We start from the raw sequence: 17,942 nt of genomic DNA on the forward strand, positions 1-17,942 counted from the left end.
CGACAAGTTAGGTTCTTCTATCCGCATGTGGAAGATTAAGCAGAAATATTGAATTATCTGCTTGTCTACTAGCTGGAGGTTTTTACAGCAAAGCAGACAGAAACATCGATCCGTTAATCCAGATAGATATGAATGTGATGCACAGCTTGCTTGGAGACACTTTTGCATAAACTTTGAACAGAAATTTCATCTTTGAAACATAGAGATGTATCATCATTCTTGGAAAAGAGCTTCAACAGCCAGAAACAACAACTTTCTTATCTGCAGCGTGAGTTTAGTGTTCAGCTTTTGAGGGAGCGAGCTGCGGCTGACCTCTGACCCTATTTTCTCGTGTGTTTTTCTAAAAGGCCGTGGAGCCAAGTGTGCTCAGTCAAATGAAATCTCCTCCTGCAGACATCAGAGAGCGATCCTCCGTTCCTCCTGCGGTCTCTCACAGGCTGAACTTTACCTTGTCCGCCATTATTAAGTCTACTTTTAAAAGAAGGCATGCAAACAGTAACTGTTCTGCCACTCGATAACGTTGTACTTTGGTTTCTATCAATTCTTGAGCAAGAACCTTTGCAAATCCATTATATGTAATAATAAATTCTGCATTTACTTTTCAATTTCTCTTATTGAAGATTTAAATTCCAACCGTTTCATTGATATAACTGCTTTTAAAAAAATGTTGATACTCATTTTTCTGGGCCTCTTAAAGAGAAACACACCCATAGCAACATGGGACCTCTACCGTGCTTAACAGTGGTGTTTTTCATTGAAAACAGCTTCATTTTAGTTTCTGGCGATGACACACTCCCATTTAAAATCCCTGTACAACATTCAGCAACATTTAGAAAATTATTCTTTGTTGTGGAATCTTTTCCATGCAGTAAGAGGAAAGGTGCTTTATATGGACCTCTGTTTTGTCATCTTTATATATTCAGGGTTCATACAAGTGCTTGAAATTCTCAAAAATGCTTCAATTTCTGTTTTTTCAAGGTTTGGAAAGTGCTTAATTTCTGTATAGTTATTGAAAATTATTAACAGTCAAAGTGCCTGTATTTGGACCGTGTTGTTTACAGTTGAAACCAGATATGTAGAGATAATAAAAATGCATATACAGAATTTTGTTCTTACTATATGAAGTTAATCAAACTCAATTTCTATTGTTTTAGGTTAGTTAAAATTAACACAATTATTTCTATTTGCTAAATGCCGTAAAACTTAGCAAGAACGTTTTTGTTAAAATTCTTTTGTAAGAAAGACATTTCAAAACATTAATTTTGTTATATTTTAGTTTACCTTGTCCCTGCTGTAGAATGTTGAATACTGCTTGGGTTGCTAGGTAACGGGCTCAGGTTGCTAGGTAACGGGGCTGGGCCTGCTGACCTGTGAAGTTACATTCCGGGGGGTTTTGAAACAGCTCATTTTCCAGACACCAAAAAGAACTTACTTAGTGTAAAAATGTGTGTGAATTTTATTTAATTTTTTGGTAAACATTTGGACTGTTTTTAGAAACAAAAATGGAATTATAAAAACATTTAAAAAAATGTAATTTCACTGAAAAAACACAAAATCTTTCCAACTATTTTTGGCCTAGTTTCTAGTGAAAATATCTTAGTACACTTGAAATAAGAAAAACTAACTTGCAAGTAACTATTCGGCAAGATATAGGAGCTTGATCTAAGTCAATAATTTCTTATTATTGATGAAAAAGTACTAGTCGACTGATTATTTCACTTATAGCAAGACATTTTCCCTGTGTTATAATTGAAATAATCTGCCAGTGAAACTAGTACTTTTCCAAACATATAAAGAAGTTATTTACTTAAAACAAGCTCCAATATCTTGCTGAAAAGTTACTTGTAAGTAAGTTTTGTATTATTTCAAGTGTACTAAGATATTGGCAATAGAAACTAGAACAAAACTACTTGGTAAGATTTTGTGTTTTGCAGTGTTTGCATAGTAAATCTGGTTCAAGTTGGGTGTTTGTCAGCAGGAAAACCCCTGCAACATGCAGGACATTTGGAGCAGGGTTAAGAAACCTCTGGGATAAACTGGAGGGATAACGGCGGTGAAAGTTTGGGTAAAGTTGGAGTAGCTTTCCTAATTTAAGTTGCTCTAAAACGCCGAGTCCGTGTCGTTCCAGCCAGAGGTGAGCAGAAGTTTATGCCCCCATGTTCCACGGCTAGACGATGAAAAGCCATGTCTTTCTACTTCAAGCAGATACTTCTGCAACCACAGCGCTCTGCTGTGTGTCTGCTGCAGCGTCACGGTGGATTGCAGAGTTTCAGAGCTTGCCCCCCTCCACATCGTCTCTTTGCTCTGCAGGCTTTCCTCAGACACGTTAACGCGAACCGTCATGCTAACGCAGCTCCGTCTGTCACTGGGGGATATTCTTTTACCTGCTGCTGGATCACAGGACTTTTTCATTTTCACTGTCTCCGTTTACAAAAGATCAGAGGCCTCTGCTGCAGCGCTGAACTCCTGAACTCCTATATACATTTCCAATGAAGCTCTGGGTTGTTACAGTCGTATGTTAACAGGAAAGACTGGGCTCTCTGTGTCTTAGCATTGCGTGTGAGAGAGACCAATGCATTACCATCATGAAGGTTTCTTGGCCTCTGCTTGCTCTAATTGATAGGGGCTGCTGGTATTTACTTACATTCTCCGGGTGGATTAAATCTCAAAGGAAAAGTGAAGGAGCTTGTCTTTCTCCTGCCTTTGTTTTAATATGCATGTGTGTATTTGTGTGTATATGAGATATGCGCCCGTTTTTTTGTCCCATGCGGTTCTGTTGAATCCTTTAAAGCTGCGCAGCGTCCGGGAACCTCACAGCACCAAATCTAATCAGCAGCCTCGCTGCAACGTATGCGCCACTCCGCTTGGCTCAGAGTAATGCGAGCGTGCACGTACGAGCGCAGGGCCTGTTTACTGCAGATTGTCAGTAGTAAATATCATTATCTCTGCTGCTAGTTCTCCATTTTCCAGTTTGCCTAATATGCCTTGTATGCCTGCTCTGTAGCAGTGTGTGAGAACAAAGCAGAGATGTTCCTTAGGAGTGTAAAACAAGAAGACTTGGTGTGAATGCAGAATGTGGATGGAGAGAATATGCAAAATGGATACAGGAGACTTGCCTTTTTAAACATTATGCTACGTATTTATCATGTGCAAACCTTAATTTGAAGCAGATGGATGGCTGCCGGTTTTCATTTAGGTTAATTTAACTTCCAGCCACCGTACTAGCTTGTAACACGGTTTGTGTTAAAAGTGTGCGCAAAACGTTTTTGAAAAAACACAATTTCACATTTGCGGTGTTTCCATTAAATAAGAAATTAAATTAAAATCACACATGAATAATACCACTTCCTGTTGTCTTCTTCTTTGTGGTTCACACCAGTAGTAAGACGTGGTTATTGATCATGATTTGAAATTGCATTAAAAATTCACATTCTCCACGTTGTTGTACTTCAGTTTGTAACTAAACTGCTTTGAAGCCCAATGCTTAAAAATTCATCCAGACGTTTTTTTGGCCATAAGTTAATGTTTTATGGTGTCTGGAAAACGAGCCGTTTCAAAGACCGCCTGAATGTGACATCACAAGTCAGCAGGAACTGCTGGGGTTACCTAGCAACTCCAGCAAAACCCAGCCCGTTGCCTAGCTACCAAGCTGAGCAATAAATCGATTTTATTAATCAGATTTTTGGTTTTTGACATTTTAAATTTGGAAAAATTTGTATTTATTTCCCCACCAGTCCTCCTTTGGTTTCTATTGTTCAGAGTGATGTCAACGCTTCCAGGGCGGCCATCTTGTTTGAAAAGCATGTTTTACAGCTTCCATTTATTTGGACTTTGAATTCAGGTTAACTATGACGTAATATTAGGGCCAGGCTAAAATTTGTTAAAAAGTAATTAAGCCTGACATGCACAGAAGAAATGACTGGACTGGAGTCATTTCTTTAAGAAAGATTAAAATCAGGTCTGTTATGAAAAAATTATATATATTTTATTTTTTAACACCACTCTTAACCTACCATGTACCACGATGCTGTCCACGAAATGTCACAGAAATGTGAAAATTGGGTCCAGAATTAAGTTTCCACTGCAATCTTGTCTCTGGGTGTAAGATGTGTTTTTCTGTAGGAAAAGTCTCTTATTTTCTCTCCGTTAATGGCCTCCCTGCGTCTGAAGCCTTTTGGATTTCATCTGCTTGTTTTTGTGCCATCTTCGGCGCACATTAGCGTTAACTCGGTGTGTGTTTGTGTGAGATTGCAGGGTTGATTTTGTGTCTGATTTCTGTCGGCAGAGTGACATCCCTTCTAATGAAATGATGGCGTAGAGGCAGAGTGCTGGAGGATTGCACGTTGTAGACTTCAATTACAGACGAGATGATTTTTTCCCTCTTTCTCTCTCTCTGCTTTCAACCTGAAACAGTGCAGGGGTTTCTTCGCCTTTTTTCTTCTGCAAACAAAAAAAAGACTCCATAAAAAACCTTTTTTTAGCACAGACTTGAGTTTTTTTCTTTTTTCTTCAGATAATGGATTGAAAGTACACCCCATGCTTTGATTCACTGTCTGTTTTGCCAATTTTATGCCAGGGAAAAATTAAAAGCACGGCCCTTCTTGTGAATACTAATCAGCCAAATTAGTGGCTGAAATGTCTTTTATTTTTCTTGAAATGGATTTTGGTCTCCAAGATGTTATTTTTGCTCAACAAATTTAGTTTTTTCTGCATTGTGCTGTTTAAATCCACGTCTGTCCTAATTGCAGCAGCAGCCAAAGCCATCATTGTTGAGGGGGAAAATGAAACCATTAAAATGAGCAGAAATAAAAAGAAAATAAGCAAAACATTGCAAAAACGCATCAAATCATGAATTCAATCATGAATCAAATTTGATGTTTTTTTTGTAGCAAAATACATTATAAATCACAACAGTTTTGTAAACAATTTCAGTAATTTTCTAGCTTTTAACTGAGTCCTGTAGTAGTAGTCGGTTTAAATCTGATTGTTGTGTGAAATCTAGAATTGGATCAGAGAATTATTCTGGATAACAATGGAAAGAAAACTGGATCGCAAAGTTTAGATTTTCTATTTATCCATCCATCTTTCCATCCTTTCCAATTTCCCATTTATTGGTCCCTTCCTCCCTTCATTCCATTTTTCCATCCAGTGCACTGCAAAGGCTAACTAAATTTTTTAAAATCTAGTTTCTTGCTCAAATACCTTAGTTCACTTAAAATAAGAGAGTAACTTTTATGTAGCTTTTCAGCAAGAAATAGGATCTTGTCAATAATTGCTTAACATTGATGAAAAAGTTCTAGTTGTAAATGAAATAGTCTGGCTGTGGAACAAGACAACGTTTACCATATTATAACTGATATTAAAAGCAGAGGTGAACTTCCTTTATTCTGCTTTCAAATGCATATAAAAATGTATATCTCTTTTTGGGTTTTGTTTGGTATCTGATCCATCTCAGGTTCCTGACATAAAGTAGGTTAGAGTAGATTTATGGATTATACAAAATTGGGTGACTGGCGGAACTCTGCTGGGGTTGCTAGGTAACGGGTGGAGCTCTGCTGGGGTTGCTAGGTAACGGGTGGAGCTCTGCTACGGTTGCTAGGTAACGGGTAATGCCCATGAAATGTGACTTAACATTCTGGAGGTTTTGGAAACGGCTCATTTTCCAGACACCAAAACACATTAACTTGTTGCCCAGAAGAACAGCTGGGTTGTTTTTAGAGGCAGCAGAAACCCAAATGGAAGTACAAAAACGTGCAGAATATGAGTTTTGCATATTGGGTCAGATTTATTTTGGTCCTGCTGTCCTGGGTCCTTTCTAAGCCCGTTTTCCCTGCCTGTCCCCTCAGGGTAGACCCCATTCCTTACGACACTCCCAAGCCGGCGGGACACACCAGGTTCGTGTGTGTTTCCGACACACACTCGCGTACAGATGGCATCCAGATGCCCTACGGCGACGTTCTGCTCCACATGGGCGACTTCACAGAGCTCGGCCTTCCGTCTGAGGTCAAGAAGTTCAACGACTGGCTAGGTAAGAAACTGCCCAACACACACACACACACACACACACATTGTCATAGGCGTGAGACGCGTTGCGTGTCTTACTGGTAGCCAGACCACACAAGATCTCCTTTCCCTGTTGTCTCACCCAGCTGGTCAACTGAAGTGTCCAGTTTAACCCGGCCGACCTTTGCACCGTGCTTCAGTTAACCTTTGACCTCTCCCCCTGTCCCCATGCTGTGGGTGGGAAATGTGTGAGGCATTCAGTTCCTCCTCTGGGTTGTAGCGACTTAAGTTAAAAACACAAAATCTTACCAATTATTTCTGTCTGGTTTCTAGCGAAAATATCTTATTACACTTAAAATAAAATAAAAATAATTTACAAGTAACTTTTCAGCAAAATATAAGAGCTTGATTTAAGTAACTAATTCCTTTATATTTATGAAAACGTTCCAGTTAAAAGTGAATTGATTTCAGTGGAACTAGAACTTTTTCATCAATATTAAGGAATTATTTACCTAAAACAAACTCCTACATTTTGCTGAAAAGTCATTTGTAAGTTAGTTTTTCTTATTTCAAGTGAACTGAAATGTGGATTAGAAATTAGGCCAAAAATTCTTGGTATGATTCTGTGTTTTTGCAGTGCAAATGAATCAAATTAACCTGACACTCTGTGGAAATCATCTAACTTAGTCTGTACTGTAAATTTACAGTAAACACTTAAACTTAGACATGAACATGTGACCCAGACCTTTAATAATCAAGACATTCGAGGTTACAAAATACAGAACAGTGTTTAATTTATATAACAGAAGAATACAAACATGGTGGCTGATGATGTTAAATATATAAAACTGATTCATGTTAAGATTCTTCTACACAATGTTACTAATTTATTACTTAATTTAAATTTACTATTTAATTTAAAGATAGTAGTTTTCTTTTCCACATTTGATGGCAGCAAAGTGGGCATTTGGGTTCGTTTTCAGGACCTCTCAATGTTATTGACATCAGAAATAAAACCAGCAGCTGCTACCAGCATTGAATTAAAAAATAAAAAGTATTTCATCTGTATCAAAGTGATGCACCCTGTTGAGTTTTAGGGTTGCTGTGAAAGTTTCCCTCTAAAAACTCTTCAGAGCGTTCGCAGCAGTCTCACTGGTGACACTGACCTACTTTTACGACAGAAACTGAAGAAAAAATAAATAAAATGCTGTTAAAATCCAGAAACTCCTCACATCCCTCCTACACTGCAAAAACACAAAGTCTTACCAAGTATTTTTAGTTTAGTTTCTAGAGCATATGTCTCATTACACCAAAAGTAAGACAAAACTAACTTACAAGGAACTTTTTAGCAAAATATATGAGCTGCTGGTTTTAAGTTAATAATTGCTTAATATTTAGAAACCTCAGCGTATTCTATTGGAATGTTGGAAGTTGAAACAAAACAAACATCTTCATGTTTTTACACATTTGTAATCTTTGGAGGACTCATGTGTGTTTCCTGCATCATTTAAAGTAAAAGGATCTCATTTATGTCTTTTCTTTTTACTTTGTTGCTGTTTGCTCTGAAAACACACTGGTTCTTGTTAAGATAATGCATCTAAAAGCTTTTTATTTATATTCATTGCGGCTGGTTTTGTTGTTCTCTTGTGGAGTGAGGAAAGGAAGAAGTAGGTCAAGAGACGGAGAAGAAATATATTTGTATTTAGTTGATTATATTTAATTTAAAGATAGTAGTTGTTTGTTTTTTCCCATATAGGATGGCAGCAAAGTGGATATTTGGGTTAATTATTGTCCGATAACATGAGTTTCATTTAAACCCTAAAGGAACAATGGAAAAGGTTCATGTGGGGTTAAAAATGAAAGTATATTTTTTCATCTGATCCTCTTCTGTTGCAGTCTATGGCGGCGTATTGGGTCCATTGGAGATGGGAAAAGAGGGAGTACATTTCAGCTGAAAAATCACAGATTTTGAGATTAATTTCAGAAATTTTCTAGAAAAGAATGGGGACATTTCTGAGTTTAAAAAATTTAAAATTTGCTAGAAAAAATTAAAATGTTTGATCTCAGAACATTTCTAGAGAAAATTAAAAAAATCCTGAGATCAATCTCAAAATTCCGATGATTTTTTTTTTGTGCAAATTTACTGCAGCTTTTCTCCTATCTACAGTGGCCCTAATACACTGTTGTATTATTCTGACTCCAAAGATTGAGTTAAATATTTTGTATTCCTGTTGACATTTTAAATTCTTGCAGAAGTTAAATATTTTAGTCCTTCAGGAACTGAATGATGGGTGCAGTGGGGCACAGAAGACCAGAGTTTCCTCTGAAACTACAGGCTGCTTTCTTTCATTTCTGATGAATACAGAAAACATTCGGACCAGACAGGAGGGCAGAGTTTGATTCTGAGATTTCCAGGTATTCACATCCAGATCTTTAAAACGGGCGAAACCAGCAAACTAAAGTGTCTGAAACACACATCTAACTGGTGGGTTTTATTGCCAAACCAAAACACTTCACAGAAATATTCAAGGAGAATGAAAAGGTGGATTTTAGAGTGGCCCATTCAAACTCCAGAAAAAAAAGGTGAAGAATATAAAAAATTTGAATTTAAGATTTTTGTTTAGTGCTATTTTTGCTGAAATTTGATGTAATTTAATAAAATGTATGCCTTTCTCTCTACATGTATTTAAACCCATAAAACCACTCCCTACATTAAATACTTTTATTTGGGTAGGAAAAGAAGCCAGTGATGTGAAGGCTAAGACTTTTTATTTTTTTTAATAACAAGAAAATCATAATGTAACAAGAATAAAGTCATAATATTTTAAATAAAATCACATTAGAAGAATATTCTTGTTATCTCATGACCTTAAATTCACAGTATTACAAGAATAAAGTCAGAATATTAGATTAAAGTCAGAATATTATGAGAATAAATTGGTTATTTCCAAAGAACTCCTACATAAAAAGTAACAACAAATTAAAATGATGAATGTTGAGCATCTTATCAGTTTTACAAGTAAGGAAATATTTTATCTTTAAACACATCAGCATGAATTTAAGGTCTTGATAACTTGAAGCTTTCTTCTCATTAAAGCGACTTCTTGTAATTTTACCACGTTCCTCTGTCTTTATTCCGCTTATATTATCACTATTTTCTCATTATTAAACAACTGAACGATTGTCCTATCGTTAACTCAGAAATAAAAAACACTTTTTGAAAAGAAAGTGAGAAAAAAGGATAAAAACCAGAAATTTGATATTTTATTTTGTAGTCCAGTAAAAATCTTTTGAGTCTCGCAGTATTTACCCAAATCTCTAGGATTTTCTGCAGAAAAGAGGAATTTCCAGTGAAGTACCTGAAAAGGCTCAGTGTTCTGGCGTTGGGTTTGTAGATGTGAAGTGTTTCTGTAGCGCTTGTGCTCCTGCGGTCCGTTTGTCTGAAGGATTGACTCCCGCTCGGCCTCTCGGAGGAGATCATCGGAGATCGATGTGCAGGAGTAAGCTTCCTGTGACCCGGCTTATCTGATAATACAGCTCTGGCTCTGATCTGGTTTCATTCTCTAACCGACGTATCTCTTTTATCTCTGTGATGTTGCGTTAAAACAAAAGCCTTTTTGCATCGTTACAGCCTGAGTTTATTTTTTTTCTGGCTTAAATTTGTTTTACAGCTTCAGATTTGATGTAAATTTGGCTTGTTTTTGCTAAAGTAGAAAATTAACTCCAGGTCCAGGTTTTTGACACCTTAATGGAGTGTTTTTTTTTTCCCTGCTTATGATCTAAATTTAAACCCCTTATTTGATTTGTTTTTGTCACATTTCCTCCAGGATTAATCTGAAGATGTGTGAGGAGAGACGACAGATTAATTTTCTGAGATTGTCACTTCTTTAACGTCAAATAGAATATGTCAATCTTTTTTAACTCAGAGTATTTTTAGGTTTGCGCTGACAATAAAACTTTTTAAATGCTCAGATGTCTTTTTGCTCTCAATGTGACAAAACATTTTACAAGTTCATGCTCTGCAGAGTTTTTCCTCTTTTTCTTTTGTGTTGCACTTTGCAGGTGCATCACTCCATCCAAACTCTGAGGCAGTGATAAAGATTCGTAGAAATTCCCAGTGGAATGATGGAGATGGTGGTGGCAGAGGAAATGATGCAGCTTTGGCTCGTGTGTGTGTACGTTGGTGTGGAAATGGCCATCTGATTCAGTTAGTGTGTTGTGGCTCTGCGTTTTCATTTAACTGGAATTTATGATCCTCAGATGCAACAAGAACTAATTTAGAGGAGCAGAAATGAAACCCGTAGACCGGGGAGCCGTTAGACTTTCATTCCCAGCGAACTTGTATGTGCTGGATCTGATATTTATTGACCCCGTGTGTTTTTATGTGGAATTATTTCTCTTTTTCTGGGATTTTTTGTTCAATTTGACCACCTGCAGAATAAAGCGGCGCGCTCTCCTCTGTTTTTGTTCACATGTCATGGTAAATCAATTCAGTTTTTACTCAACATTTAGGTTTTATTGGACTCTTTATTGAGCATTTTATTCAATTTGCCCTCTTGGCTTTCATCATAACCTTTTGTTATTACTGACCACAGCCATATGGCACAAAGGAGCAAAGCAGCAAATTATGAAATAAATATCTTCCTGCCAGTCAAACTTGACTCTGTGGGTGGATTTTAATACAAAATAATCAGAAAATATGTAAATAACTTAATCTTAGAACAGTGTCTTCTGTTTTGTTTGAAACCAGGCTTCATATTAAATCACCTGCCTACATGCAAAACGTAGTATTTTATTGTTCGACGGTACCAGAACCAGTTTCCTGCTTGTTTTTAAAGATCGTTTTAATTGTTGCAAATGTAAAGCTTGAAACTGCTCATAAAAAGCAAAACTAATTTTTTACAGCAATGAAAAGGAGCACTTTGTGTGTCTTCTGCTTGTTTAGAAATCCATAAAAATGTAAATGTATACCTTTTTAAAAATTGCTCTAAAGTATGGTGGCTCATTTCATGAGTTTCCTCTTGCCAAAGTGTTTTTTATGTTGCCATTTAGTCGGTTTGTTTCGATTGTTATGCCAAACCTAAATAATCAGCTAATTTATACCATTAGGTAATTTTAGCTACATTGAGGTGAGTCAGCTTTTTGGCAGACAGGAAATTTTACATCAACACAGTAAATATAAACATAACGATTCAGAATGGCTCTGTGCGCAATACTTAAAAAAACATAAAAAAGATCAAAACTGACTCAAACACAGTATTCTCATTAGGACACAATTAAAAAAGTAAAATGATATTAAAATTATGCTAAATCAAATTTTGGAAGCTTATCGCAACAGGACAAACTGGTTTTATTCTAGAAAAATGTATTTATACGAAAATATAAACCAAAAATGTAAATACATTTATTTAAATAAAAATAAAGATTTATTCCTACCGCAGCTAAAATATCAAAACATTATTCCATTTAGACTCTAATCTATATCATATAATTTCACTTTGATACATAGACCTAAACACAGATTTGTATTAAGCTGTAGCAAAATTTAAGTATCTTTCATGTTGTATCTTATTCTCCTCAGGGAGTAAGTAGCTGATTGATGCATAACAGAAACGCTGTTCATAAGTCACCATCTGGAGTTTTAAAAGTGATCTGTGGAGTTCCTTTAATTGCCGCTTTAGATGTTTCTTGTGACTGAACATATTTCCAAAAACCTGAATTTGTTTTTCCTTGTAAGGAAGAGGAAAGTGTGAAAGCCCCTTTTTCAGCCAGCTGGCAGGCTGTGCACAGAGACATGGTGGATGGGGAGAGCTTCAGCTCGCTCTCTGGTGGCTCGTTAAACTGTGGGATCAGATTCAAAGTCTGTTAGTTTCATTCCAATTCAATCCTAGTTAGGAAAGTTGTTAAAACTCATATTTTGGATGTTTTTATGCTTCCATTTGGGTTTCAACTGCTTCTAAAAACAACCCAAACGCTTAAAAAAAAACCAAAAAAAAAACCCACCAGTGTGTTTTTTGGGGTCTGGAAAATGAGCCGTTTCAAAAACCTTCGGAATCTAACTTCACCTCGCAACTCCTTCCCTGTTACCTAGCAACCCAGGTGGAGCTCCAGCTTGTTTGGTCAGCTGGTTTTATCGCTGCATGTAAACTGTATGTACAATGGCTGCTGGAAAAGACGAAAGTTTTGTTGTTGTCTTCCAGGAACCACTTGCTGCATTCTTGTTGGTTGTGCTGGAGGCTCCTCTTATGCTTCTCAAAGATGTGTGGTTGTGTAATTGTGCATCTCTTTGCAGCCATTTTCACGTACGAGTTTAAATGTTGAGTTGGGGGCGTGGCCAGCAGCTTATTTGGATTTAAAGTGACAAGACGCCCTAAAACAGCTCATTCTGAGCTGACCAGACTGAAATCTCGTTACCTAGAAATAATTTGTGCAAAGATATTGTAATGAACATAATTTTTATAGTCCGTAAACCTGTCCTAACTTGTTCAAGGAACCATAAATATATTTAGTTTGAACTCTGCAATGGTGATATAAGTTTTTATCTTTTTTCTGGATGTTTCGGCTCTTTATTTATTATTTGAGCCAAGCACTGTGAGAGAGTATTGTAGCTGTTGGGTTACACAAAAAACAACTTGCGATCTTTGTTGTGTGAAAAATGTTGAATTATTAACTAGCAGAGTCATCTAATATTGCCATAACCCTATCACCCGCTGCGATACCTCGGGTTGCTCTGCAATTCCTGTTTTTCTCTCATTGCTCAACATAATTTACGGCTCTGATTTGCCCTGATACAGCCAGTAAAAAGAGAAGCTTGGAGCGGTAAAAGAGAAACTGGGAGTGATGGGAAGGTGATGAAGGCCAGAACCTTTGGTTGAGTGCTCAGTCAGGTGGAATAAAGCAGTGAGTCGGTTTCCTGATAGAGGGGAACCGGGACAAATCACCTTGACAGAGGAGCGAGAAAAGGGCAGAGCAGAAGTTGAAAGATGAGGGGATGAGAGTTGTAATAGATGTTCTTTTCTATTTAGTTCAGATTCGGGTTCATGCTTTCTTCCTGTTGCCTGACAGCTACAGCGATGGACGGTGGCCTGTTGGGGTCAAGCTGAACCGTCGGCTGTGGTTGTAACCTCTTTCACTGTCTGAATTGAAGGTATTTTTCTCTCCAATTATCTGGCTTTCGTTTCAGTCGTGATCTGTGCTCCGGGTTAGGTATACAGGGAGCTGCTGAGGGACGAGGGGAGAGCAGCAGGTGAAAAATATTTGGACAAACGTGTGTTTCTGTAAAAACTGGCTCACCAGGTGGAAAATACACAGACTTTTTACAGATCTCTGTATGCTTTAGAAAATGTGTCTGTGTTAATGTGCAAATAAAAGCTGCACATTTTGATAATTCAAAGCATTTTTTTTCTATACATCAGGTTTATGCTTATTTATGGTATCTACAATCGGTCTTATAATGTATTAAAATTTAAAATCCATTCTAATATCCCTGATAATTCAAAATGCAGGGCAGGTTTAGAAACAGTGAAGAGCTATATATTTGTTATAGAATGCTAAAATGTGTTATTTGTAGTTGAGAAATTATCACATCATTCTGAAGTGAGGAATGAGAGAGAACAGAGTGTCAAGCAGATAACAGGAAGGCTAAAAAGAGAACTGCTAATTTCTGTCAGTCGATCTATATTCTATGTCCAAAAATGTTAGCTGCCTGTTAGAAACTTTTTGCTACTGTAAGAATCTACTTTCTCTAGGAAATACGGGTGGATACGGATGCTTTCGGAATGCTAGCCATGATAACCGCTAAAATAAGATGCTAAAGAAAGTTTAAAAAAAGTGAGCTACTTAAGTTGACAGAGGAAACTGTCTAAGATAACACTACTGGAGAATCTAGCATCTAAAACAGGGGGGGTCTCAAACTCCAGTCCTTAAAGGCCGCAGTCCTGCAACTTTTAGAAGTGCCTCTGCTGCGCCACACCTGAACAGACTAATTAGGTCATTAAGGCTCTGGAAAACTGATCTACACAAGGAGGAGGTCATTAAGTCATTTCACTCCAGTGTTTTGTACCTGTGGCACATCTAAAAACTGCAGGACAGTGGCCCTCGAGGTCTGGAGTTTGAGACCCCTGCTCTATGGTCTTCTTTGCCTGAAGTCATGGGGTTTCAGCCAATCACAGTAAAGGAAAAGGATTGCCGCTTCTGGATTGGCTGCTTTGCAGATGCCAGCCAATAGTTTGTCAAGTATCATTGGACCTGTTACACTTGATGAAAAAAATCTGCCAGCAGGTGAATTTTCCACAATTTGAAATTACATTTCACAGGAAAAGACGGGATCGGATGAATGAGGTCTGATAAATAAGTTTTACTGTCTGTTTTGGGTTTATAGCAAATCTCCAAATAATAACCAGATTATCCAGCTACTGAAACAAGCTACTAGGAATTTGCTACAAGCTGACTTGTAGTGATCATAAATTTACAATATATATAGTGCAGACCAAATGTTTGGACACACCTTTTAATCCAATGAGTTTCCTTTATTTTCATGACATTGTAGATTCACACTGAAGGCATCAAAACTATGAATAACACATGTGGAAATATGCACTAAACAAAAAGTGTAAAACAACTGAAAATACGCCTTATATTCTAGCTTCTTCAAAGTAGCAACATTTTGCTGTGATTACTGCTTTGCACACACTCTGCATTTTCTTGATGAGCTTCAAGAGGTCGTCACCTGAAATGGTTTTCACTTCATAGGTCAACCTGCCCTGTCAGGTTAATAAGAGGGATTTCTTGCCTTATAAATAGTCATGAAAATAAAGAAAACCCATTGAATTAGAAGGTGTGTCCAAACTTTTGGTCTGTACTGTATATTCTAGAGCTCTAGGTTATAATGGTTATGATTATAATTATTCTTGAAGTTTCAAAGCCATGAAGTTTCAAATTTTTCACAAACTGAAACTTCTACATTTTTTTAAATAAAGGGAATCACTGAAGGGAATTTCCTTCCCTCAGCCAACTGACTGATATTGAAGGGAACCTATTTTGCAAATAATTTACTTTTTGCACATTTTTATATTTTTATTTGGGCCTCAATTGCTTCTAAAAAGCAACCAAGCATTAAAGAAAACAATCCAGCCATTTGTTTTGTAAGTTCATGGTTTTTGGTGTTTTAAAAACCTTCTGATTGTTAAGTCACATTCAGTTACCTAGCAACCAAAGCCAAGCCTGTTACCTAGCAACCCAAGCTGAGCTCCAGCACATTTAGTCAGCTAGGAATTTGCTACAAGCTGACTTGTAGTGATCATAAATTTACAATATGTACAATGGCTGCTGGAAAAGGTGTTTTGTTGATGACTTGTCATTCAGAAACCACTTGCTGGTTTTGGTTGGTTGAGCAGGAGGCTCCACTTTTGCTTTTCAAGGAAGTATGGTTGTATAATTGCGAATCTGTTTGCAGCCATTTTCACGTGCGAGTCTAAACATTGAGTTGGGGGAGGTGGGGGGCATGACCAAAAGCAGCTTATTTGGATTTAAAGTGACAGAATGCCTTAAAACAGCTCATTCTGGAAGGAGCTCACCAGACTAAAATGTCATTACCCACGAATGATTTTGTGCAAAAAAAAAATTCATAAAGATGTTTTCAACTTCTAACCCAGGGGTGGGCAACTCCAGGCCTCGAGGGCCGGACTCCTGCAACTTTTAGATGCATCTCCACTTCAACACACCTGAGTCAAATAATGAGGTCATTAGCAGGACTCTGGAGAACCTGACTGCACTTGGGAGGTGATTCAGCTGCTGGATTCAAGTGTGTTGGACCAGGGAGACTTGCAAGAGTTGCAGGACACCGGCCCTCGAGGACCAGGATTGCCCACCCCTGTTCTAACCTGTTCAAGGAAGCATAATAGGTCACCTTTAATCAGCAACATGTTGGGAAGGGGAAACATTATTCTGCATACAACTGGACCAAATCTAATTTGAACTAATTTTACACAGACTGTTACAAAGAACCTTTTTTGATTTATGTTGTTGTTGTTTTTTTTTTTTACCAATTTGTCGGCTCTCGTCTGTTCCAGGTGGCCTTCCGTACGAGTTCAAAGTGGTGATCGCCGGGAACCACGAACTGACCTTCGATAAGGACTTTATGGCAGAGCTGGTCAAGCAGGATTACTACAGATTCCCTTCAGTCTCCAAACTCAAACCGGAGGATTTTGACAATGTCCAGTCGCTCCTCACAAACTGTGTGTACCTGCAGGACTCGGACGTCACCATAAAGGGATTCCGGATATACGGGACGCCGTGGTAAGAGCCAACTCCTGCTTTTTATCCCTTAATCCAAACCGCTGAGTCGTGTCCCTGCCGTGTTGCTCTGTGGATCTCTGAGGTGAAGGTGTGTTTTCTCCTGTCTCTACCTGGCCGGTTTCCAGCTCTAGCTCTGCAGAAACGGCTGTACCCCTCCAGTAAAGGGCCTGTCCTGTGCGCAGGGTGTTACTCCCAGCTTGCACATTTTTTTATGAGCTCAGGACCTTCACCTGCTCCCTGTGCTTGTGTTACTTCTGTGTTTTGACACGAGGTTAAGTGATACGAGTGGTACTGGGACTCTTTGTCACTGTGGAGGGAATGGTTTGGTGGAGAAAGAAAACACTCCTGGGAGATGTTGGTTGCTTTTTTGAAGGCAAACAACTGTTGGTTTTTCATTTTGTGAGTTAAAAATGTCTACATTACAAAACGAGGCTTCCTTATGACAATAAATATTTAAAGTTGATCAAAATCAGGCTATTTTAATTTTGTTTGGTCTACAGAATTCTTCTTAATGGAAATTTAGAGGGGACCTATTATGCAAATTCAAAATTTTGTTCATTTTTATGCTTCCATTTGGGTCTTAGCTGTTTCTAAAAACAACAATTTAGTTTTTTAGCAATAAGTTAATGTTTTTGGTGAAAATGAGCCGTTTCAAAAACTTTCTAAATGCTGAGTAACACTGTCCCGTTGCCTAGCAACCCAAGCTGACCTCCAGCACGTTTAGTTTTACTACTCTATGTGCTGTACAATGGCTGCTGGACAAGACAAGTGTTTTGTTGACTTACCATCCAGAAACCACTTGCTGCATTGTTGTTGGTTGCACAGGAGGCTCAACGTCTGCTTTTCTAAGACTGACAGTTCTGTAGTTAGTTTTGTTTTATATGAAGCTTACTAAAGGGGCTTATTACTATGTAAAATCAACTTATTTTAACTTTACATCATGTCATAATGTTGTTCCCTCATCAAAAACATACCTGAAGTGTTGCCTTAATTCTTTCATGCATTTTTGAGAAATTCAGCTGTTCAAAGCACCTGGTCTCAAACAACAATATTATCATTTATTGCAGTAACTTCATTTATCGTTAATATGACAGGCCTAGTAACATAGTTACTTGATTGTGCCTGGAAAACACATAATGCTGCCCCTTTAAGATATTCACACAAATACTTAGTAGGGTTTAGTGTTTTGCAGTGATAAAGTAATTCTTGTAAATAATAAGCTTCGATCGGCCTTGATTTGGGTCGGTTCTCTCTGCTCTCGCTGCACTCTGGACCTAAAATAAGAATCTGGGTCAGACCTTCATCCTTTAGCGGCTATAATTAGCAAGTTAGCGCCCCGGCTTCAGAGTTGGTAGGGAGGAGGGCCAGCACAGGAGGAAGAGCGTACAGTTCCTCTGCTTCTGGTTGAAACAGGAAGGATGCTACTCCCTCCCCCGATACCCCTTCATGCCCCCCGTCTCCCCTGTGGGTGTTTAGTGTGAGGGCTGGTAAGTGTCTGTTGTGACAGCTGGGCGTCTCAGGAGAAGCAGAGTGGACAGCTTGGCCGCTCCCCCGCCTCCTTCACACCCATATGCCAGCGCCGCCTGAACCCCGGCCCGCCTGTCCAGGGTGAGGTCTCACTTAGCCCCCTCCGTGACCCCTCC

The 17,942-nt window shown here is 38.2% G+C and overlaps 1 protein-coding gene across 3 annotated transcripts in view; it reads left to right on the forward strand.

The window, feature by feature from the left end:
- Positions 1-17,942, forward strand: part of mpped2a (metallophosphoesterase domain containing 2a) — a 68,524-nt gene that overhangs the window by 15,036 nt on the left and 35,546 nt on the right. For all 3 annotated transcript variants that reach the window (XM_028015164.1, XM_028015165.1, XM_028015166.1), the window contains exons 3-4: positions 5,847-6,028; positions 16,074-16,299. In XM_028015164.1, coding sequence (XP_027870965.1) covers positions 5,847-6,028; positions 16,074-16,299 — 408 coding nt within the window. The remainder of the gene's footprint in view (positions 1-5,846; positions 6,029-16,073; positions 16,300-17,942) is intronic.

This window comes from Xiphophorus couchianus, chromosome 4, assembly GCF_001444195.1.
Source record: "Xiphophorus couchianus chromosome 4, X_couchianus-1.0, whole genome shotgun sequence".
Classification (NCBI taxonomy): domain Eukaryota; kingdom Metazoa; phylum Chordata; class Actinopteri; order Cyprinodontiformes; family Poeciliidae; genus Xiphophorus; species Xiphophorus couchianus.